Source organism: Eucyclogobius newberryi, unplaced genomic scaffold (assembly GCF_026437365.1).
Source record: "Eucyclogobius newberryi isolate DKJ021-1_F unplaced genomic scaffold, fEucNew1.0.hap1 SCAF_14, whole genome shotgun sequence".
NCBI classification, from domain to species: Eukaryota; Metazoa; Chordata; class Actinopteri; order Gobiiformes; family Gobiidae; genus Eucyclogobius; species Eucyclogobius newberryi.
The window spans coordinates 29,399,771-29,425,087 of record NW_027315768.1 but is presented as its reverse complement, the minus strand read 5'-3'; the positions used below and the strand labels follow the sequence as shown (position 1 = coordinate 29,425,087).

The 25,317-nt window shown below is 40.5% G+C and overlaps 1 protein-coding gene across 1 annotated transcript in view; it reads left to right on the top strand.

The window, feature by feature from the left end:
- Nucleotides 1-25,317, top strand: part of pard3bb (par-3 family cell polarity regulator beta b) — a 352,270-nt gene that overhangs the window by 290,451 nt on the left and 36,502 nt on the right. Inside the window, exon 24 of the mRNA XM_072445192.1 lies at nucleotides 12,927-12,997. Coding sequence (XP_072301293.1) covers nucleotides 12,927-12,997 — 71 coding nt within the window. The remainder of the gene's footprint in view (nucleotides 1-12,926; nucleotides 12,998-25,317) is intronic.

Sequence of the window (25,317 nt, the reverse complement as noted above, 5' to 3'; positions counted from 1 at the left end):
CCGGCTCTCCACGGCGGCGTCGCACTGTAGTACACGGGCCGGACATGCTCAGCCGTAAGTCGCGTTAATCGCCGTATCCACCGGAGACGCCGTAAGCCTGCGCTCGGGGGGAGTTGACCTTCAGTGGTCTTAATTGTACCAGAGGCTCCGTGGCTCGCTGACATTTACTCCGCTCCAGCCTTAATTCTGAGCCTTTATTCGACTGCGCGACTGACATTTCCGTCAGGAGAGGGTCACGGCGAAGACGCGCACGGTTTCCACGCCGATCAACTAGCAGTTAAATCATCATTATGGAGGCTTCCGGTGCGCGCTGCTTAAGTGGTGATTGTACAACCTTTTACACTTTGACTTTAAAAACAAAACAGTCTTCCAAGCACCGTCAGGGCCCGAGCTAAAACGGGACTAAATAAGGACTATAACTGGTCTAAAACGGGACAAAGGGAAGACTAAATACAAGACAAAACAGGACTAAATTAGGACTATCCCTGGTCTAAAACAGGACAAAACAAAGACTAAAAACAAGACTTGACAAGACTAAAGCGGAACTAAACCACACTTGAAATCTAAATAGGACTAAACCAGGACTAAACCAGGACTAAACCAGGACTTTACCAGGACTAAACCAGGACTACACCAAAACTAAACCAGGACTAAACCAGGACTAAACCAGGACTAAACCAGGACTAAACCAGGACTTTACCAGGACTAAACCAGGACTACACCAAAACTAAACCAGGACTAAACCAGGACTAAACCAGGACTAAACCAGGACTAAACCAGGACTAAACCAGGACTAAACCAGGACTTTACCAGGACTAAACCAGGACTACACCAAAACTAAACCAGGACTAAACCAGGACTAAACCAGGACTTTACCAGGACTAAACCAGGACTACACCAAAACTAAACCAGGACTAAACCAGGACTAAACCAGGACTAAACCAGGACTTTACCAGGACTAAACCAGGACTACACCAAAACTAAACCAGGACTAAACCAGGACTAAACCAGGACTAAACCAGGACTAAACCAGGTCTAAACCAGGTCTAAACCAGGTCAAAACCAGGACAAAACCAGGACAAAACCTGGACAAAACCTGGACAAAACCTGGACAAAACCAGGACAAAACCAGGACAAACCAGAACAAAACCAGGACTAAGCGAAAATAGCCAAAATAGCCAAGTCTAAAACCGGACTGAACAATGGGTCTAATCCGGTACTAAAAGGTCTGGGAGTCGACCAAGTTGAACAGACTTGAACATGATGAAAATGTGCTCAGACGGCAGAGAACTTTGAGGACCACCAGTTTTAGAAGTTAAGTCCAGACGTGACTCTTTCTGCCTGTTGTCCAGAGTCCAGAGCTGCGACCGCGATGGGTTTGGGGTTCACTCATCAATATAATATCAATAGAAATGACTCAGGGAAAAACTCAAGGCCAAATGCTGATGTCTGGTTTTCTCAATTATTCTGTAATGTTTCATTCAGCAACTCTACAAGTCGCTACCGGCGAGAGTGAGTCTGTTATGAATACATCTTTGTTCATATTTTATTAACGCTATCAAAAGTAGTAGTTGAAGCATTTCCCATAATTCTGTTGTACACCTCGAGTTTATGCTAGTTGTGGTTGTTTAAAACGCTTATTAATGCCTGTTAAGATTATATTGTATACTATTGCTAATAATGAAAAAACATGAATTAGTGCTTTATAAGTACAGAATCAGATGTAATTAAGCATGTATTATGCATTTTACAATTAGTTTGCCATTGTTATGTGGTCCCTCAACTAAAGTGTTACAGTATAATAATGTAGACAATTCCCATACAAAGGTTACGCCCTGAAACAACCGCCAATAAAGCAGAGCAAAGCAGACAGAGGAAGGACACAAACACACTGTCTTAGTCACCTCGTGTTAAACTACAGCGTTCTTATCATAATATCACTATGAATCCAGTTTGAAACAAAACATTAAGTGAAAGTAGATCTTAACGTCACTTTGTTTATAACCCACGCTGCAAGAGTGAGTAAAGCCCCTGCAAATTATAGCTACAGTGAACTCACTTCCTCTGCAGTTTATTGTCAACTTTCTGTGCATTAAAAGCTTTTATCGGCCCCACCGCACCACATTTCACAAACAATGATATTACAGTTTGGTCCTGCATCTAAACTACAAACGCTCTGCTCGTTCTCTTTGTCCTCTCAAAGCGAGTGGTTTTACTCCGGACAGGAAACAGCTGATGCTAGCCGCGTTAGCTTTAGCACAACTTTTGTTTATCATTGTGTGCGGTCTTTTTTCGCCAAGACAGTTTAGTCTTTGGGGGGGTCATAGGGATGTGATACGACTCTTTTCATGTCTGTGGGCTGCATTTTATCCCTCACATTTATAAACCGTTAATACTTTAAACTCGTGTAGCGTGCAGCTTGATTACGGAGGACAGAGAAGTAGAATTTTACCCAATCAGCGTCTGGCGGCCAGTGGACTTCACGTTTAGTCCCTGCTTGGCTCGATTCGGCCCGAGGATGGAAGAGGGTTCTGAAAAAAGTACCCGGTCCCAGGAGGTAGCGCCACATGGAAACGCGCTAAAGCCGAGTCGAGTCGTGCTAACGGAAAAGGCCTGTTTGTGTTCCCAGACTTGTGCCTGAATTGCTTGTATACTCTCTCCTTTAGTGCTGCTTTGTTAAGAGGCTGTAGTAATTAGCCTGATAAAATGGATGGCTTTTCGCAGCGACCGCAATTACCGCTTTCTTCGGGATGAACGACCAAATCGACCCGGGCTTGTACCATACTTTAGCATCAACTTATAGAGGCAAAATCAACCGCACGGGGATGAATGAGGGTGAGTGAACGGGAGTCGGAACCACGTCAGAAGGTGAGGAGTACAAATGAGTGACTTTTAGCTTTGTTCCGCCCGACTAAAGAGGATGCACCGGAGGAGATGGATGTGTGAGGGGAAGTCGGTGCGATTGCAGCTGCCTCATGTGAATATTGCCGTTGTGCCCTTGGGCAAGGCACTCAACCTGACTTGCCCCTGGTATCTGTGAATGTGTGAGTGAATGGGTGACTGGTTCCTTGATGTAAAGCGCTTTGAGTACCTTGACGGTAGAAAAGCGCTATATAAATGTGACCATTTTAGTTTTTTTTTACTCCCATTGGCCTGATCCTTAAATAGCACATATTATGCAGTATTTGTTATTGGCCTTTAAACTTGCTCTTCAGTATCTGTTATTAAAATTATGTATATATTAAAAGCTTACATCACTTTTTTTTTTTTTTTTTACTCCATCTACTGGCCGCAGAGGGAATTACATTTGGGAAATAAGCAAAAGTTAGCTTGGCTCGTCCACGCAGTTGTAATGATCATGATTTGACGGCAGAAATGCTGATTTATGGACTTAAAAAGGGCACAAAAGATCTTGTTGCTCGACCTACGACGTCACAAAACTGTTTCAGAGCCTCAGAGGGAGGGGACTGACTAAGCAGGGGTCCTCAAACGATCGGGAATGAGGCTAAACAACTCCAAGTATGTTATACCGAGGTAGACTTACTTACAGAAAAAGTAAGTTATGCATAATATCTGTCCCATGACGATATCAACAGAACCAATCCATTTACAACCAAAAACAGCTTGTGATTGTTTGCATGAGAAATGGCATTTGTACCACTGTGCATTTAGAATTATGTATTTTGTGAAGCAATTTACTGAAAGAAAAGGCTTTTGGTGCTCAGTTATATCAAAGTTACAGCAACAACTATTTGCAATCATCGTTCCTTATTTAAACCTGCATTTTTTCACTGTGCTCAGCTTCTGAAGAACATGTTTTAATTAGGATCTCCTTTGTGGTTTGATGCAGAAAGATTGTATGTCACGGGACGAGGTGTTGGTTTTAGGCAAAAATAACAACCATTTGTCACCAAGCTTCATACGTTAATTAGTAACAAATAATTACCAGAAGCGATGTCTAAAACCGTTCAGTCTGTCACCTAAAATGACTGAAATTACATCATTTGGACTTGTGTAACCTGCGGAAATAATTAAAACTTCTTTGGGAGTTTGTTTGCAGCGAAAAATGTCAACATCAAAGACGTGTTTGTGCCGCTGTCCAGTTTTACAGGCATCTTGGGAAGTTGTATATAGTATATAGTATGTATATATTCAGCAAGTTGAACATTGAAACATAGAAATTGCTATAGAAATACCATTATTGCATGATTTTGACTGATAAGTAATGTATGTGCTGATGTAATTCAATATAAATATACGTTGGTTTGGTATTTTGTGGTATTTTGTTAGCTTTACTGTGACTGCAAGAATTCTGTGTATATTAATTTAAAGGAATACATAGAGAATCTTCTCTGCTGTTTTTAAGTCCATAAACCATCACTGTTCTGTGCCTTTCTACTGTCTAATCACGATCAGTACAACAGTGTGCTGTGACCCGGAAGTGAGAGGCTGCTTGAAATGCATTGAAATGTTTACCTTAAACTGTGTGTAACTCCCTCTGCAGCCAGTAGATGGAGTCAAAACTTAGTCAGTCCCGGGGGGAAACAGCAGAGATCCAAATGTAATTGTGTTTGTTATAAACACATTCATTTTAGTTCTTTTAGTTTGAGATGCCAAACTAAAGGTCCTCAATAGCATGTTTAAAGGCTGAAAATTATACCAAAAATGCATCATATTTGACACTCCATGTGATCAACCCGAAGTATCGCAAGTACGAATCCGGCCCTGTATTGATAAAGCTTCACCCGTAAGATAAGACCAGTATCAAGTATTGTCTGAAATCGTACACATACCTGATGGTCAATCAAACAAAACGTATGCCATAAATTGACCTTGGAGTGAGACAGTTTGAGGGTGTACTTATCGTATCTTATCTTATTGTGTAACACCACATTACATTTCCCCGTTAGTCATTTTAAATCAGTACAGCTGCTAACTACTGCTAGCATTCACTCAAAAGTATGATGACATGATGTTGTGAGACCAGCATTGACCCTGCTGTTAATGGGGATGTTACGTGACTGGTTTATTTGTTTTTTGTAATTTCCTTTTTCTGACAAGTATATAACTCAAAACATTTTATTCTTGTAAAAGTTTTCTTATCTCAATTCAAATGATCACAATTCTAATCACAAAGTTTGCCCAAAAAAAAGGTATACGTGTTTCCAAAGTGCACACAAAAAGACTTCACGTGGTCCAGGATTCAAGCCGGCGACCATTTTGCCGCCAGACACCAACGCTAAGTCCTTTTGCACTGTCTAAAAAGTAATAAAGTGCTCTCCAATATTTTAAACCGCGCAGGATCATCCCCCAAGACTCCCATAAATCACCGTCCCCAATATCTGCCGCGCAATCTCTACCGAGCGCCGGCGTTTTCCTGCTTTGTCAAACCAAATCATTGCTAATAAACGCGAGCAGGATAACGCATTAGCCGCTAACGATTCGGGAGCCGCTCGTCTTCGCACGCAGCTGCATTTTAATCGAGTCTACATAAGAAACGCTGACCCGGCAAAAAAAAATATAAAAAATACACACATACGGAGTGATGGGAATTAGAGGCGGGCTTCACTTTTGCATTGATTCGCGCCGAGGAGGAACTGCGCGTGGGGCCGACGTCGCTTTCCCATTGATTCGCAGGCGGGGAGCGAGGGATGACAGATGGAGGAGTAGAAAGTGACAGGGGGGGGGGAATCTGCGCGAGAAGAATCGAGGAAGGAAGAAAAGAAGACGGCGATGGGGGTTTTGAGCAGAAGCAGTCGTCATTGGATTTATAAATGCAGGGGGCTGGGGGTACAATGGTGGAAATAATACGGTAGAAGTCTGGTGCGGCGGCGCCGGTCAATGGGAAGGCTTAAACTGTTCGGAGAAAGTCTTTTTTGGACGTAAAGAGGTTGCGCGTAATGAAGGGGACGCGGCAGGAGACGATTAGGAACGAGGAGAGAGGAGGGGAAGGTGACGAGGACAGAGAGAGCTTTAGTGATTCTGTCTTGAAACTGCTGTTTGGCGTCCGATTCTTTGTGTGCAGAAGGTGTCAAACGCGCTTCGACGCTCGGGATGGGTTTATGAGCCGAACATATCGTAAAACGTTTATTAAAAATTGACTAGCTATATACACCGTAGTCATAGTTATTATGGACACGGTTTTGCACAAAGCTGCTGCATGTGAAAGACAATACAGTTGGTTTTGCTTGAATAAGATCAGATAAGATGAGCCTTTATTTGTCCCACAATGGGGGGATTCCAGTGTTGCAACACAAAGTAGGTACAGAAGTGAATAATAACAGATAACTTATACAAAATTTATAAAAAAAAACTTTCTTATAGAAAACCTCTTATACTATATTATAATAATAACAATAGTGACACTCTTGAATATGGACTTATAACGGGGTTTATGGGTAACACTTTAGAATAAGGTGTAGATTAGCACTATTTGTTTATTTATAAGCGCTTACAGAGTCAATTAAGAGCATTTGTAGATGGCTTATGATGCCTTATAAATGTTAATAACCCAATAACTAAAAACATGTGTTAATAACTCCATGTACAAATCATTGTAAGGGCCTTAATAAGCTTATTATTGAACAGTTTTCAATAGTGACTGATGCTCTTAAATGCCTTATTAACATTTTTAACACTTATAAACCTTATAAACAAAAAAAAACCCTGCTTATTAATGCACTTTAAATGGTTTACTCAGGACGTTTAATCTAAATTGTTTCTGATTTCTCCTATGACATGAGCTTGCTGCTGTTCCTAGCTTTTCGTGTTTCCCAGTGATGAGATTTGGTGCGTTCTGGTATCGTCGCACATTGTTCAACTCTTCAGTCGCATTAGCGCTGATAGAGGACTCAGGGCGCTTTACCACACTCCTGGCTCCTGATCTGTCCAGGATGCGCACTTGTTTTGGGATGTTTTCCTCGCAGAGCGGTCATTGCACAATCTTGTTTTCTTGTTGTTAGCGCCTTGTTTTTCATCACAGCTATAACGCCGCTTTCCCCGATAAAATGTTGTATGCATTTGTGATGTCACTGGTTGGCCCAAACAAAAACGATACTACTACTAAAAAGTACAAATATCGGCTCGATATACTGGCCCGTAACAGTATTTCATTGACGTCGAAGTTAAAACGTTTTGTCTGAATTCAATAATGGAAAACTTGCTTCTAAATTCAAATCTCAAGCTCGAATAATACTTTGTTTTTGGATTGTGATTGTATTAGTGTGTTAGTATTTCATAAATATAAATGATCTCGCGATTAGATTCGTTTTGAGTCGAGGTTCTGCTTTCATTTGTGCACATTTCGGTGGCACTTTCCGCATGCTAGCTCCATTCACCCGTCCCATCTGTCAGGAAGAAGAAGCAAGCCGCTCACAGCACGGAACTCCCGGGTTCCGTCTTTTGGCCGGGTGTGTGGAGTTTTTCATTTTTCTCCCCATATCTGAGTGGGTTTGTCCCCGTCATCTTTAAGCACGCACAATATCATTTGCCTCCAACTTTGTACTCCTCACCAAGGAGCGATAACTGGAGACGAATCCCTTGGTAGAGGACATTTTTTCCTACTGACTTAAAAAGAATGGCACAATAAATATCTATACATACTTATGTTGGTGGCCTTTAGTGGATCAATCGGTCAGCAATGTTTTAGTCGACCAACGTTTTTACAAGTCTATTCATTATTTGATTAGGTTATAAGGGTTTATGTGGAAAACAGCAGAAAAGCAGCAAAATCAAGATTGGGCAAAGTTTAACTGCCTTTTCACACACACTGTTTTGTAGTGCTTTCTGTGTAAAAAGTAGTGTTTGCATAAACTCCAGTGCAGCTATGTTTTTTTGTGCAGTTAAGGTTAGATACATAGTTGGATCACAGAGATGCTCAAAAGTGTTGAGCTTTGGCCAGTTTCACACCACTTTTTGTCCGCTTTAGTTAAGCTAATCAAGATGATGTCGCTCCAAATCCACTTTATTTATATAGCACTTTTTTAATTTTTTTTAAATTTAACAACATTTAAACAAACACGATGAAAGAAGAAGACAAGACCAGGGAGAATAACGACATAGAATAAAAAACAGTAGGCATCCAGCAAATAATAAAGCAAAGAAAGAGAAAATCAAAGCACACAAAAGCCAAAGGAAACGTCCCATTTCGTCCAAAGTTTGTCAAATTTGTCCATTTTCAAATTAAGTCCGAATTTAATTATGTCCATACTACAAATGTCCAGTATAACGTTAGTCCAGTCCTTGATCGTCGGTGCATTTTGTGTCTTTTTGCAGCTGCTATATAGCACATTTTTAAACAAAACCTGCCGCACAGACACAAAATAACAACAAACCAAAATAAAATATATATAAGTGCTCATTTTGATCTTACTCGTCCTTAAACAATAAAACATAATGCATCCTTAACCCAGACAGTTAATAACTCTCAGCCACTTCCTTCTCCTCACATGTCCGCTCGCCTCCTCGTGCACACTACAAACTCCCCCCAACCCTCTCGTCTCTCGCCGTCCACGGTCACATCCCCGTGGCGTTCGGGGCGTGTGCATTTTATGGCTAAATTGGCGGCGGCGCAGAGGGCAGAGCCATGATTCCTCTTCTCCTCGGCGCGGGGCCTGCCTCGGTATCAGTCTCTTCTGCTTGATTTGTGCCACGCTCGCCCCGGCTCTCGTCTGCTCGCTACGCCGTGAAATGGTTTTTCGCTAGCCCATTACCCCGACCAGTGCTGCTATACTACTACAGTCAAGTACAGCTCTGCGTGTGCGCCCGTCCAAAGGGAGTGCGTGTCTGTGCTGTCCGGGGCACCGAGGATATGGATATTTTGTTTATAGCGTTGTGGATTACGCGTGAGTGTTTGCTCAGTGCGACCCGTGCTGCTTTAGCTGTCGGGGCGGGGTCGGCCTGCTCGTCTGGGGCTCGTCATAGTCGTGGATGTGGACAGTGGGATGTCTCTCTCGCACAAAATACACACTATGAAGAAGGAGTATGCATATTGTTTGGCGTTGTATCATTTAAAACGGTTTTGTAACACGTCGTAGTCGACTAAATTAGACACTAGAGTCCAGTGGTGGTCGATGGTGTAGTGGGTTCTCAACCGGTGGTACGCGGGTACTTACGAGGGCATACTTGGAAGGACGTCTGAATTTAAAAAGAAGTTAGAGTGAATATAAGTACATTTTATATCATACAAATGTTTTATGAGGATTTTGGACTTTAATAACTCAAAAAGGTACCACTTTATCATAACTACACCTAATTTGCCTGAAAATATAGTTTAATAAGTATGATTTAAGCTTATTTTACATCTTGATTTAGATTACGTGTTAGAGTATTTGTTACTAAGTCTGAATCTTTGTTCACAGGAATAAGTGTAGTCATTACAATGTTTTACCCATAAAAACAAGGTAAATCCCATAATATAAGTCACATTTTTATTTGCCTATAGAAGCACTTGTGCAGGAGTTATACAGTTTAGCGCAGGGGTCCCCAACCACCGGGCCGGGGCCCACACCAATAAAAGGAGAGAGAGTAGTTTGAATTTAAACTGTCCAAAGTCTGGCTTAAAACGACTTAAGTCGCTTCTATTCTGGGTTTTAAGTTAACTTAAAACCCAGAATAGAAGCGACTTATCTACCATTTATTGCTAAAAACTGCACAAATCTGACTTGTAACACGGTACGGCAGCGCTACCGGCTTGTTGTCAAGGAAATACCGTATTTTCTGGACTATAAGTCGCACAGGAGTATACGTCGCACCAGCCAAAAAATGCATAATATAGAAGAAAAAAACATATATAAGTCGCACTGGAGTATGAAATGTGGTTGCAAGTGTGAAAATAACAAATAATATCACATATAAGTCGCTCCAGAGTATAAGTATATAAGTATAAATATAAGTATAAGTCGCACCCCGGCCAAAACTATGAAAAAAGGTGCGACTTATAATCCGGAATATACGGTAGGTGAGTTTAATGCCATATTGTGGAATATTCCAGGTAACGCAAAACACCTCTACAATGACGAGCATGTCACCAACTCTCCATCTTTAACGTAGTCTAAAGAACGTCACAAAAGAATAAAAACACACAACAACAAACAGTGGAAAAGCTGTTATTTTTATTTGCTCAAGATGTTTTAAAAAGTGACTAAAGGTTGCCTAGTTACAGTCCAGTTCTAAAACCTAAACACAGCCCTTTTAAACGCGTCCTTTTCAGTCTCACTCCCCTCTTTTCTCCCTCGTCCTCCATTGAGCCCTTTCCGTATCCTTCCCCCCTTCCCTCCTAGCTCCTAACTCTTGCCTCCTCGCTCCCTTGCACTCGTCCCCTCCTCGACGTCTTGTTTAAATTGTGTCATTAGTGTCCTTTAGACCCCCGCTGGCTTGTCCCGGGCCTCACCCCATTCACTCCCTTGTTTTATCATTCACCTTTCGTCTCCTCCCCCCTCCCCTCGCTCCTCGATGGCCTCCCTAATACCGCCGCCCGCCTCCACCTGTGCACTCCGAGTCGTTTAGAGCTCATTCCCTCCATCCCTCCACTTCCTCTTCTGTCTTTTCTCGCTGTATAATGTCTTCTCCGTGCCATCCGCTCCTAATATCCCACTGTCTCGCTGCCTTTAGATATTGAAGCTATGAAGACAGGTGTTCAAGAGAAAGCTGCAGCAGCAAATCTGTTTTAAATGCCTTTTGGCGGAGTTTCCATCCAATGCCGGAGTGAGAGACGGAGAGGGAGAGAGGGAAATATGGTACTTCATATGATCAGATTCCAAGTTTTGGGCAATATCACTGGTGATAGAACTTTAGTGTGCAGTTTCCTACCAGTTTCCAGTTTAATTGTTGTTATGGATGTTGTTTTTTTCAAACAGAATCAAGACAGACATTTTTATATTTGTAAAACAAGTCAAATATTTTAACATTTTCTTAGACATGATTGTGTTTTTAGAGCCAGTCTGGATCATATACTGTGCTTTATTCAGGTTATTTGATGATTTATGTATCATTTTACCAGTGGGACTGCTTTACATGTTCTTATTATCATGGACATTGATCATAGTTCTAATGTATTCATAGCACATTTGTCTACTCCACTCTACTAAATCTTGTCTGGATTAAATTTAAGGAGTTTTAAACTATGTAACAGTTTAATTGAGCTGCTGTCCGAGAATAACATTTGAAAAAACGTGACAGAATGGCAAGGATACATACAGTATATCTTTCTTTAAATTTGTAATATGAATGTCCAGTTTATATATTTAATAGGCACAATAAACTTCTGCTTCTGCCTAAACCTGGCCACGGACTAATTTTTAAAAAAGAAAATAGCAATAAATGTGTGTTTGTTGATCATGTCGAGTTGTAAATTGCCCATTTGACATTTCACACAATAAATGCAATGAAACTTAACCTAAACAGCACCAAGCGACCACATCACGACTTTCCATCTACACTCTTTGCATCATGCATCACAAGCTTGATTTTTCCCTCTGTTGATACCATTTTCATTATTTTAAATCATTTGGATTGTGAATAAAACACACCTAAACACATACGAGCATTTGCCACAGAAAGCTACGTTAAGTGTGTCTTTGGACAGACCCCCAAAGAGATGCAGGACTTATAGTGATTTATTATATGTATTTCTTTACATACAGAGCTGCAGCCCCTGGAATTCCCCTGTCAAACATCCCAGGATAATCTCTGACGTGGGAAACAGCGGCGCGTTGGCCAATCCGGACGCAGCATTCTCGCGAAATTGGGGAAATTCGAGCATCGGCAGCAGCTTTAGCGTTTCTCTCCTCGCGCTGGGATCGGACAGCGGCGTACACATATCCGTGACCGCGTGTGTGCCGGGCGGCTCCATCCTGTTTTGGCGTAACTCGATCCGCGGCGTAGACCACCCTCTGTACCTCCGAAAGAGAGAAAGCCAACTCCTAAGCCACAAAAACTCTGTCTTTGTTGATGCTAAATTAGCCCCGGGCTCAACACAAACACGGGAATGAAAGGTGGCAGCTGCTGACGTAGTTTACTGATTATTTTACATAGACCTGTCCAATTGTTGATCCAAAAGCAAGAAGGGGAGAAACAAAGTCGAGACCACCACCACGGTTCTCACAGGTTGTGGAAAAACAACGTTTGTGCATTAAAATGAGGCGGTGCGTTGTGTTTGTCCATATCTTATTTTAAAGCTTCGATATTAGGTTTTCAAAAGGTGAGAAGAAGAAGAAGAAGAAGAAGAAGGTATTTAAATCTATCTAAGTTGTTCTTGCTTCTCACAAACCCTTTGGTAAATAATGTTTAGGCTTTTTCAGACAAACGTGGAAGTGAAATCGTTTGGACCGTGTTCCCAAAGTGTGCAGTCGATCAATTATTTTACATTTAGATGAAGGCCGCGTGCAAAGGTCTGTTTTTTAAAGCAGAGTTGACTCTTGGGATGTCATTATTGTCAGGTTAATCAATATCTCAAAAATATAATCATAATAACCAAAAATTAATGACCTTTATTTTGTCTGTAAGAAAGTAAAATTTTATATAAAATAAAATAAAAATTCCATTGACTTTTTATGGATTTTCAATTACGAGAGACTTCATGCCAAAACAGCATTGTTTCTATATAGTATTTTAGACGGTGTAATTCAAATGTCTATTGAGTTTTATTCCTTTCCAAGCAAAAAACAAATACATTTCACAACAATTACTTATTTTTAGGTGTACTTTCTTCTACTTCTACTGATTGTAATATGATACTTACCGAGACTTGTGTACTTGGTCTCTCTTAGCGCCCTGTCCTGTATTCTCTTCACTTTCTCCTCTGCACATGTTCAAACCGACATTCGGAATCTTCATCTACGCAACATGAGCCGTCCATATGATTTACTCGACGTGTAATGGCGTTACACAGGGTCTGCATTCAAACTCTGTGTGTTTCCCTGTTGCAGATGGGAGGCCGAGACCCCCGCATGGCCCCGCGATATGAGGAAGTGGAGCGGCAGTACGCCTCTCTGCCCAGGTAAGTCACTTTTTTCACCTTTACTGTAACTTGACAAAGGTTGTGTTTGGGATTATGGACAAAACTGTTGCATCTGCTTAAATTGTTTATCACAAACTACATTTTTTATCAAAAGAACACGTGCTTTTATTTTTTTGTATCATTTGTAGATCATTAGTTTACATTTTGTTCACTGATAAACACTGCTCTCTTGCTCCTCATAGCAGCATTTCATCGTAACAAGCAGTGTTTTTAGAGTGGAATATGGCCATGTAATACTCATAGTTTGAAAATGCAACTGTGTACGGGGTTGTGGGAGGGCATCTGGGGTAAAACAAACAAACAAACAGTCAAAAGCATGTAAAGATCACTCAAACATTCATGGATCGATTGTAATCCAACTCTGAGTAAGTTAATGATGAGGAAACTCCATTATTCTAACATGGTTAAAAGCTCATCAAATGGATTTGACATAATATTCCCCTTAACGTATTATTGATGATTGTATTGATGCTGACGCAAATGGAAGTTAGCTTAATATTTGACAATGACTTGTAAAATATAGAGTCATGTTGGGACTTATATGTGAACAATAAGCAGTGCATTTTAATTAATACTGTCAATCAATACAAATATTACACTAATGCCACTTTTGAAATATGATTAATCGCACTGTGCGCTTTACATTAATCAAACTTTCTCATTTGAAGTAGTTTTGCACATTTTTAATTATCTCACTAAGTAATTGTTAATTTAAAAGCCCTATTGGCTATAATTTAATTGTGTTTCATATTTAATCTGTCTGGTCTGGTCACATAAGTAAATTTACATGACCAAACAACAGGTTTGTGGGTGTAATGCCCTTCATTGCCGCTTGCGGGTGTAACTTGCTCTAAAGGTGACAGTGTTTGCCAGTGTTTTGCTGCAGTTTGGTGGAATCTGTGGCCCATAATATGTGTTTAAGTGAGGACTGATTGATTTTATGTGTAAATTTAACAGCACAATTACAGCAAATAATCCATATAATCCACTGCTATTGACACATTTGCTCATGCTCATGACAGACGAAAACAAAACCATGTGTCAACTCTAACCCAATGAAACGTTAGGTAACTTTTTGAACCCTAGAGCTGCTTCTTGATTGGACAAAAAGCAGATGGGCTTGAAAAGTGACCGCCACAAAAGCCATCGTCATCGTCTCATGGTCCGCACTTTTGTGAAACTGGCGTGACAGCAAAAAGTCTGGGGGACCAAACTAAAACATTCGCTCCCGTTCCTTTTGACAGCCCTCATTTGAATATAATCTACTTTGAAGAGCGGGTGATCCAAGGACACGGCCGTAAAGATACATCTCCTCTTGTTTGCTCTGATGACATACGGGCCACCATGCAGCCGTTCCTCTTGCCCGTAACGATTCTTGATTCACCTGCTCCGTGCTTTTTTACGCCCGGCCGGCAGCGTACATTACTTAAAAGTATATTTAAAACTACGGCTGTGTTGTTGCGGCCACATGGTTCTCCTTATGCCGGCTGTAGGTGCGCTACCATCCGTCACTCCTGTCCGTCCTTCAACAACTCATTTTTCATTTCAAAACCCGCCGCTGCTGAAAACCTCCTCATCTTAATCATCACTTTCTTTCTTTGTACTTTCAATCTTAATTTTGCCGCCTTGGCTCCGGGTGACGTTACTTTGACATCTCAGTATGCGCTGGTTTTCAATAAGCCGGGTTCAGGTGGGTTCGTCACACTATTCTAAACTGCCCGTAGTAAAAATGTCAGCAAAAATGCCATAAAAAAAGAAACTATTATTCAGTCACAAAGGCCTGGCTGTGGTTAGGGGAAAGAACTGTAAAGCTGCACTTTCTGGTGGTGGGTTTGCTACTCGCGCGTCTCCGTGGAGCTGTTAATGCTTTGCTTTGAACATTACGCAGTATAGCAATAAACTATCCTATGTATTCAGTTGCAGGTGTTTTTAGTCCTCAGAAATACTCAAAAAGCACGCGTTCTTACCGTGACAATGCAGTTGTAATGAACACAACTAGACGTGTAAAGGAGATTTATCCGACGTGACATTTGAAACCGGGTGTTTGTGTGAGGCGCGGTAGAAGACAACCTCGTAAGCAGGATTATAGCAACGAGCGTGAATGAAGCTAAAAAGCCAATATTGTATAGCATGTTTTCTTTCTGCTTTAATGTGACAAACATGCCAAGGTTCAACAGCCCCTGCCCCCCAGCTGAGATTATGACATCACATTGTAGAAGCGGAACCAATTCCCCGGCGTTTCCATTAGCAGTTAGCTCGTGGCTAGCTCCGGCTCCCACTCACCTTGTCCTACTCAGCGCGAGGCTAACGAGCGGATTGCACATGTTTGTGTTTGCGTGTCGTTTTAGCCCGAGGAGGAGGAGGAAGAGGAGGAGGAGGAGCAGCAGCGCCAGAAGTTTTAAACGTTAGCGAGTTTTACAGGCGGGTTTTCCTCTCATCAGTGAAAGTGGAAAAGGATGGCTCTTTCACACCACTCCACGTATTAAGAGAATGTGGTTGATGGCTTTGGCAGATGAGGCTGAGAAAATCCCTGGCTTTAGCATGCTGAGTCACGTCGGACAAAGCTATTAGGGCCATAATAAAGCTGTCCAACTGGACTCTTAATATTGAAACGCTGTCCTTACTGCTCCGTGGAATGAAACTTGTTATTTTAAAGTTTAAAAAGTTAGGTTGCGTAATTTGACCAGATCTGGGAAAGACTTGCTCAATTAGTTTAAACCACAATCCAGTTAAAGCAGCTGTACACTATTTGTTTGCCCATGTAATTAAGTCAAATTAGCTTTGACATAGTACATATGTGTTGGAAAAGCAGCATTTAAGGTCATAATGAGATCGCTGTGTGCTGCCTGCATCTAATTACCGTATTTTCCGGACTATAAGTTCATAGTTTTGGCTGGGGTTCAACTTATACTCCAGAGCGACTTATATGTGATATTATTTGTTATTTTCACACTGGCCACCACAAGAGGGCGCTCTAGGTTCTAAGCGACGCAGAAGAAGAATTTCAAGATTAAATGCCTGTTCTTGGTCTTGGATTTTTATCAAATACATTTTCACAAAAAAATGCGACTTATACTCCAGTGCGACTTATCCGTGTTTTTCCTTCTTTATTATGCATTTTTTGACAGGTGCGACTTATAGTCCGGAAAATACAGTACGTGTTTTTGTTGGCCGCGAACGAGGAATTGCGCTGTTAGCATGCTAGTTGTTAGCATAACGTCGACGTCAGAACTCCGCTCAGGTTCTCTAAAAGTTGTGAAAAGCACTTATAAACAAACAATTCAGATGCTATGAATCCATTAGGAAAGCGAGTGATACTTTTACAACAGCTGCAAACTGTTTAAAATGAACTGTTTTTATATATTTTTTTGTTTTTTAAGACGATACAAATCAGGCACAGTATTAATAGCCTCGCGAAATTCTTCTGCTAAGCTACGTCCTACAGTGGAGCCGTCATCCTACACTTTTGAGGTCGGCGGTTCAAATCCTGCTGTCACCTCTTCATACTGTCAGCGAGACGTTTCACCGTTTCGTCATCCGCGTGCGTGTGGTTGTGTTTGTTGGGGTCCGAAACACATGGCAGCGAGACGTAGTGTCCATCGAGCAAGACTCGATGGACACTACGGTAATATCACATTTAGCTGTACGGAAAAGGGAAATCGCACTCGTATGTTGTGTTCACGTTGAAGAATGTGATGACGTGACGATCTCAGAAGGGCCTGTAACTGTTTTTTATAAGGATTATCCAAAACCTACGATTTCTATTGATTTTTACTGGAGCTCATGATATTACAGAATATTCACCTTTTTTGGGTAGGTGGGTACCTATGTTTCCCCTTTTCTACTACGCTAATACTAGCATAGGCTACTGGTTCAGGTTCCACATCCTCAATAATTGTGCATAAATGTATGATTTTACAGCATAAAATATAATGGCTTATGCCGTATTTTCCGGACTATAAGTCGCACCTTTTTTCATAGTTTTGGCCGGGGTGAGACTTATACTTATATTTATACTGACATACTTATACTTATACTCCGGAGCGACTTATATGTGATATTATTTGTTATTTTCACACTTGCAACTGCATTTCATACTCCAGTGCGACTTATATATGTTTTTTTCTTCTCTGTTATGCTTTTTTTGGCTGGTGCGACTTATACTCCAGTGCGACTTATAGTCCAGAAAATACAGTAACCCAAACCCAGGTCTCAGGGAACATAGGGCCTTTTTATAATCTTCTCAAGTACAAGAAAGACTATACCTTACCACCTGAAAACAAGCGATACCGGAGGTTCCAATTGTATTCTACATTCATGCATATTCAACAATATCATAAACATTTGTTCTTTTTAGCTCCAAATGATACAAGAAGAATTATCATTGTTTGTTTGGTTTTGGCTCCACAAACTTGTCATATTCGTTTGATGGTTTAAAGTCCTTTCAACTGACAACAATCACGTCTTCGGCGTTGATCGACGGCGCCGCTTTCTGAACCGATTGTGAACAAATAATTAAACTTTTGGTCATTTATTCAGACTGAGAAGGAGTTCAACTTTGTGCCGGTTTATGTTTCACGCGGAAAGGTCAATGTACTGGTATATTTTAGGATTTGTTTGTTAAATATTTCATAAACATTCCCGCTTTGTCCTCAAATGTAAATGAAGTAAACATCTAGATTTTGTGTTTTAACCTTGTAAAACCAACACTAAACATTCTATGATGTAATATCCCGAGTATATGATGAAAACCAATGGTATTTCATGTTCATGTCGTGATTGTATTGCCGTTTTTATCCCATAGACACATACGTCGCAGCTTATACCTTTTAAAATACTGCATTTTGGTTCAGTTAATTCACTGTAAGCTAATGCACGGTTTCAGACCGCTGAAATCTTTCTCGTTTAAAAGGCTCGTTTCTGATGTCGAAGGAGGTAAACAGACACATTTGAGTAAAAAGCCTCGGTGTAAATTAAGCGTATTTTCCCGTTTTGTGTCAGCGATCGTTTTCTGTCAAAACCTCGCTCCTGACTTTTTATGAAAAGCTACTTTGGAAGAGTGAGAGCGCGTAATTTCCCGACCACAGATGATTAAATAAAAAATATAAGCAGGGGAAAGTATACTTCAGAAACGGGAACGCTATTAGATTTACAAGTGGCTGATGGGCTCAAATCTGACTGAATGAAAAGGCGAGACGTTTGGATTTGCCGGCGCGGTACATCACGCTTTTGTAGCTTTTAAAGATGGTGGATGTTATCTTCTGCCAAGTTGGGACGTTGGAAAGCATTTTAATCACCCATGGCGATGTGCCGACGGTGCACTTTACGTGGCTTTTAAAGTGCAGCTCAGTTCGTTTTTCACCTTAAATAAAATAATGTGATCGTTTTGCTCGTATTTGTTTTTGAATGCGTCCCGAATGTCTCTTTGCTATTTCTGAGCGGGGAGAAAACGTCCGAGTCGGTGCGGTTAGCCAAACGAGCCAAAAGTGATGTTTGTTTGTTTTATTTTTGTCATGGGAAAGTGTCTGTTTGTCAGAAAATGTTGCGGATGTGGTGTAATTATTCGCTTAGGGGTTTGGAGCTGCTGGGAGAGCCGCTCCTCATCTTTTGCTGGATGTTTCCGACTCAGAAGTGGGAAGATTAGTCGAAAATGTGAGAAAGAAATACCTAAAAATAACATTCATTCACTCAAGTAAAAGGGCAAAGCAGTGGTCCAAGAAAGACAGAAAAAAGAGTAAAAAAAAAAGTATTCAGGCAAAGTAAAAGAGTGTAATAATGCGCAAAATCTGGTATTTTGCGCATTAATTATTCAAACTAAACTATATTTGAAGAAGCAGTGCAACAAATCATTTTATATTGTCGATGTTACCTGTAGATTCACTCACTGTGGGAAGCAATACCAAACCCTTTACTCGAGTAAGAGTACTGTTACTTCAAGCTACATATCACTTAGTACTCCTCGAAGTACAGTACTGCTCCTTCTCTTATAACATCACACTAACAACTCAATAACATCTACAACTGTAAGACAGACAGAAATCAGTCTGACTCCAGAGAATGATAACCGAATAATATATGATTCCAAAATGTGTGTGTTGTACGTATTGTTTGCTTGTTGCACGTTCTGTTGATCACTTGTTGTCATCACACTGCTGTGAAAAGCTTGGTAACCACTTTATAATAACTACACTTTTATTAGCCTAAATACAGCATGAACAAATACTTAATAAACAATGAACAAATGGTTTATTAAGAATGATGAAGAATGATTATTTTGCAGGTTTTTTACTCCTTTATCCGTCAATGTGGGTGACAAAGTGTGTTGCTAAGGAATGCCACGTCAACGTTACGCCAACACAACATTTCTCCTCTTTTTTTAGCTGTTGCCACATCTTCCTCCATCTCCTCTCAATGTTTGGTTTATAGGTTTTAAGTCTTATCTTATCTCAACAAACACTTTCTATTTATCTTGGTTTGGGAATATAGCGACAGTCCGGAATTTTGATAGCGAAGAGCACATGTTTTATTGAGGATGTGTGGACATTTCACTCTAATATATATATATATATATATATATATATATATATATATATATATATATATATATATATATATATATATATATATATATATATATATATATATATTATGTATTTATTTATTTTTTAAACAATGACACTAGCAACATAAAAAATATACACTAAAGACAAAAAAGGAAGAATGAATAAATATAATAATAAAAATATACATAATTAATTAAATATTATAATAATGCACTCTAATACTTTTTTTTGTTTTTTTATTTATATATATATATATATATATATATATATATATTTATTTTTTAACATACAAATTATACAGAAAAGACAAAAAAATAAATACATAATAATAATAATCATCTATATAATTAATAAAAAATACACTCTAATAATTTATTTTAAAAAATAAAAATTAATTAATCAAATTAAATACAAAAAACCCTAACCAAGTTCTGGGCACGCTCGTCGGGGGGAAAGTCAAGTTCCTCTTCCCGCATGAACCCGTCCTGTGTGCAAAGGGGGCATTTGTAGGTGATGACTGTGGCAGATGGGGGGCCGATAGTTTGGAGCTCTGTCTAAGCTTTTCGGTACACACTCGCATTCACTGCAGCCCGGTTCCACTTTCAGACAAGCACTGTAATCTCCACCGGCTCTTGCCAATTCCAACATCCAGCCTCCTCTTAGTCATTTTTCCATAAAAGTCTCCCGGTCCATAATCTGTGTGCTTACACCCTGGTAACAATCCCGCAACAGTTTCTGCTCGGCTTACAAATGGATTCCCGGCAGCGGTGCCAGTAACACAGGCAGCCCGTGTTTGATGTTTCATGTAGTGCATTTAAAGCCGGTCCCGGAGAGCGCCGCAGTGTCGAGGCAGCGGCGCATTTGACTATGAAAAGGCACATTTTACAGTGGTCCTCGGTGGGGATTGCGCGGCTCCTGCACATTACGCCGTGGAGAGGAGAACTTGATATGTGAGGCTTAGATGGTAATGTGGCAGCCTCATACGATACGCGCGGCTTTAGCTCTGCAGATGGCAAATTGTGCGCAAAGGTATATGTGCGTTCTAGGGTCGTGGTCGGCTAAAGATGTGCCCCGGGTTAAGGCGGCTCCGTGTGGGTCGTGAGTTCGAATCCTGGCTCCGACTATTTACTGCATGTCCTCCCTTCTCGCTCGTCCCCGCGCTCAGCTGTCCTGACTAATGAAGCTTACGGTTAGAAAAATAAAAATAAAATAATAGGAGATGTGCTGTGGTGCTGGCAAAAGCTCTCAAAATGATGAGGCTCTCTTGCAAGAACAACTCTATAAAAGGAAGTACCGTATTTTCCGGAGTATAAGTCGCACCAGCCAAAAAATGCATAATAGAGAAGAAAAACACATGTATAAACTGTATTGGAGTATGAAATGCAGTTGCAAGTGTGAAAATAACAAATAATATCACGTATAAGTTGCTCCGGAGTATGAATATAAGTATATAAACTATTAAAAAAAAGTGCCACCTATAGTCCGGAAAATACGGTACAAACTCCATAAGTGAAGAGGCAGATTAAAGTTCATGTGACAGGTTCTCGTGTTTTTCCAAATGTTCGTTATTTTGGTGGGATTTAACGTGCAGTAAATGTTTATGGTTCCCAATGTCTTTGAAAACTGCGGTCATAAAGCCTCTCCTAAAGAAGAGCAGTCTTGATGCCGCAGTACTGAGTCATTACCGGCCCATCTCTAATCTGCCATTTTTGGGCAAAGTCCTTGAAAAGGTTGTTTACCAACAGCTCACAGATTTCCTCTTAATAAACAACTCATTTGATGTTTTTCAGTCAGGTTTTAGACCTCATCACAGCACTGAGACTGCTCTTGTCAAGGTGACAAATGACATCCGCCTGAACACTGACACGGGCAAAGCCTCAGTCTTAATTCTGTTAGATCTGAGTGCTGCTTTTGACACTGTCGATCATGGGATCCTCTTACAGAGACTAGAGGACTGGGTGGGCATCACTAGCACTGCCCTAAACTGGTTAAAGTCCTATCTGGAAGACAGGAAGTACTTTGTTGAAATTGGTAGCTGTGTCTCAGACCACATGACCCTGACCTGTGGAGTGCCCCAAGGGTCAGTCCTGGGTCCCCTTCTGTTCAACCTCTACATGCTGCCGTTAGGTCAGTTGATACGCAGTGAAAATGTGTCCTATCACAATTATGCAGACGACACTCAGATCTATGTTTCACTATCGGCAGGTGACTATGGACCAGTAGATTCACTCTGTCACTGCATCCAACAGATCAGTTTGTGGATGCAAAACAACTTTCTCCAGCTGAACTCAGACAAGACTGAAATAATCGTTTTTGGCCCACAGAAACAAAGAGAAAGTGTTAGCGGTCACCTCCAGAGTCTCGCTCTAAAACCTACAAACCAAATTAGAAATCTGGGGGTAATAATGGACTCAGACTTGAACTTTAATAGCCACGTCAAATCAATAACATCAGCAGCTTTTTACCATCTAAAAAACATTGCCAAAATCAAAAATATAGTGTCAAAACCAGATTTAGAGAGACTTATCCATGCGTTTGTCTCCAGTAGATTAGACTACTGTAACGGCCTGCTCACTGGCCTCTCCAAACGAGTTGTAAAACAGCTGCAGTACATCCAGAACGCTGCTGCTCGGGTCCTGACTAGAACCAGGAAGTATGATCACATTAGTCCTGTTCTCAGGTCTCTGCACTGGCTCCCTGTGGCTCAGAGAATAGACTTTAAAGCAGCTCTGCTTGTGTACAAGTCTCTCCATGGCCTAGCACCAAAGTACATCTTGGATATGTTAGTGCCATATGAACCATCTCGGACTCTGAGGACCTCAGGGACCGGCCTCCTGCTGGTGCCCAGAGTCAGGACAAAACATGGGGAATCTGCGTTTCAGTTTTATGCAGCTAAAATCTGGAACAGTCTTCCTGAAGATGTGAGACAGGCTTCAACTCTGACAATGTTCAAATCTAAGCTAAAAACAGTTTTGTTTAGCTGCGCATATGACTGAAAGGATTTTTTCTTTGCACTCTTCTCTTTTGTTTGTGATTTTATTAGTTTAGAAAATCAGTTGGATTGATCATTTTTAATTTAGTTAATTTTATTGTATTTCTGTTTCTGTAATTTATTTGTGATTTGAATGCATTTTTCCTGCTGTGAAGCACTTTGAATTGCCTTGTGTATGAAATGTGCTCTACAAATAAACTTGCCTTGCCTTGCCATGGTTGTTTCACATCAGTCAGGAATCAGTTTGAGAAGAAAAGTTTCCAAATAAAAGTTGGAATTTACAGGAAGTTGAAGCCAAGTTCTAAAACGGGATCCCTCTGTGATGTCATCAACAAGCGTCATTCCGTCAAAACTGCAGAGACAATTTACAAGCAACTGACACAACTTTCTGACAGCTTAATCCAAACAAAGGTGTTGTTAGGTATTATTATTTGTCAAATCATAACTATTGTGTAAATTAGATGGGGGTTTTTAGCCCTTGTTTACAGCATGGTTGCTAGGTAACACTTGTGGAATTACCTCTAACTATGTCACAACTGCTGCTCATGTCCAAACAGGAAGTGACATGTAAAATAGGCAACAACCTGACAAAGATCTTAATTAAAATGAGGGAAATGTGTGTTCCAAGCCTCACATGACGTCTTCTTTTTGCTGTGGTCCATATAAATGAAATAATTACTTGACTAATAGTAGAAAAAAAAATTGCTCATCTGGACAATGTTTTCAAAATCAGAAGTGTTACACTGACTACTTGACTAATAAAAACTTTGGTCGACTAAGACTCCATCAACCGTTTAAACGACTAAAGGCGTGCAGCCCTTTAGTACAGTCTAATGCCTTTTAAATAATAACAATACAGTGTTGCAAAGAGCGCATTATTCATTTAACGTTGGAAATAATTTTAAGCGTCTTGCCCAAGGACACAGCAGGGCGTAAGAGCTGGAATGGCACCAACAAGGTCAATAAATATAGTTTGAATTTACCTAAAAATTATGAAAATGTTATCTCAGAATAGCACATTTTTTAGATGTATATTTTCACTTCCTGTTTGTAATTGATGACATCACACTAGGAAATTACCCAGCTGGGCAAAAACAATTTGACAGGTATAAACACACCAAATAAAGTCAAAATTAGACAATCATAAAACCATTTAATCCTTTAAACTCGCCCTCTTAGTTATTTTTGCATTGCAGAGAGTTGTAACATCATTTGGCCACACGCCGCTCGATACATATGGCCTGATCTTTATTTTCACTTAAAAGCAAAATTCACGCGACAAAATAGGCCTCATTACAGCGGTATCCAACAGACCAACACAAGACAGGACTGTTCTCTTTCTTCCGGGCAAAGAAAAAACGCACAACATTGTCAACAGCCAAGTGTATTTCTGTAAACGCTAATCGTTCTGGCCAAGCATTTCTCTGTAGCCTGAATGTGCCATAACGTATAACGGTCAAAAACAAAAATACAGACCTTTAGTTCCAAATGTCGGTATGAAAACCATTCGATTATATATTACGGGTAAACGGTGGATCCAGTTCTTGCACTCGACACCTCCCGACTGCGCCTCCCTTTTAAATGGTGTTTTTCCTGCGTCCCAGTGAGGTCTTGACACGTGGAGAATGGGCCAAAGATAATGCACTTGAAACCACAGGGAGCCCGTTGACCTTATGAAAACAGCCCTTCCTCTACAGAAATAACACGGCGTGTGGATCTAACGTCTGCGTGCCTGTTTACCTGCTGTCCACCTCCACTTTTGACTCCGTCTCTGCCACTCCAGTTGTAGACGTGGTCCTGCTACGTCACGTTTGTACTTTTGAGACAGCCGTACCTCACTTAAGGGCGGCAATTAAAACACGAGTCAGGCGAGGATGGTGTTTCTCTGCTGCTGCACTCACGGAATCTACTGGAAATGCGTTTTTTGGGTTTTTTTGTAGAGCGTCCACTAGATTTTAAAGTAAAGTTAAATGAAATGCAGCTAAGCTTTCAATCAGCTTTAGTAAAGTAAGAAGAAGTTAATTCATGGAACAAATATAGTTTATTAACAATAATTCAGACTTTATAACTACTAAAGGTGTTATGATTATGGTATTAATTATTCAAACTATGTATTTATTATGATTAAGTCTTTGTTCATGCTTTATTAAGGCTTTTAAAGTGTAGTTACTGTTTTTCTATTATGATTAAGTCTTTGTTCATGCTTTATTAAGGCTTTTAAAGTATAGTTACTATTTGTTGATTATGAATGAAGTATTTGTTCATGCTTACCGTTAATTAATAAAAGTGCAGTTATTAATATTATAAAGTGCTATAAAGTTGTACAGAGCTGTGCACAGAATAGAGCCTCTGAATGGAGGAATTGTCACTGACCTTTTAATGAATCGTGATTATTTTGCAGAGCTGCGCTGGCTGTAATTGCGCATAAGGCTGTAGATGTGAAACGCCTGGTGAAACAGTAGTCCTCTGTGCATCGTTGGTGGTCCAGAGGAGGCATAACTGAAGGATTACGCTGGGTCACCTCAGCCTGCCTCGCCATGAGACGTGTGCAACACCAGCATTTTGAGCTCCAGTCTGACTCCCAAACCTCAACTATGAGCTCACGTCATGAGAAAAGGAGCGGAATGCCACGGGCCGCAGTATAAGTGGAAACACCAGACCCACACCTGCAGCAAAGTGTTTTATGGCACAGGATTTTCAGGAATATTCAAATATTGTCCTTTTACTGTTAGGTTTCAGTTCTG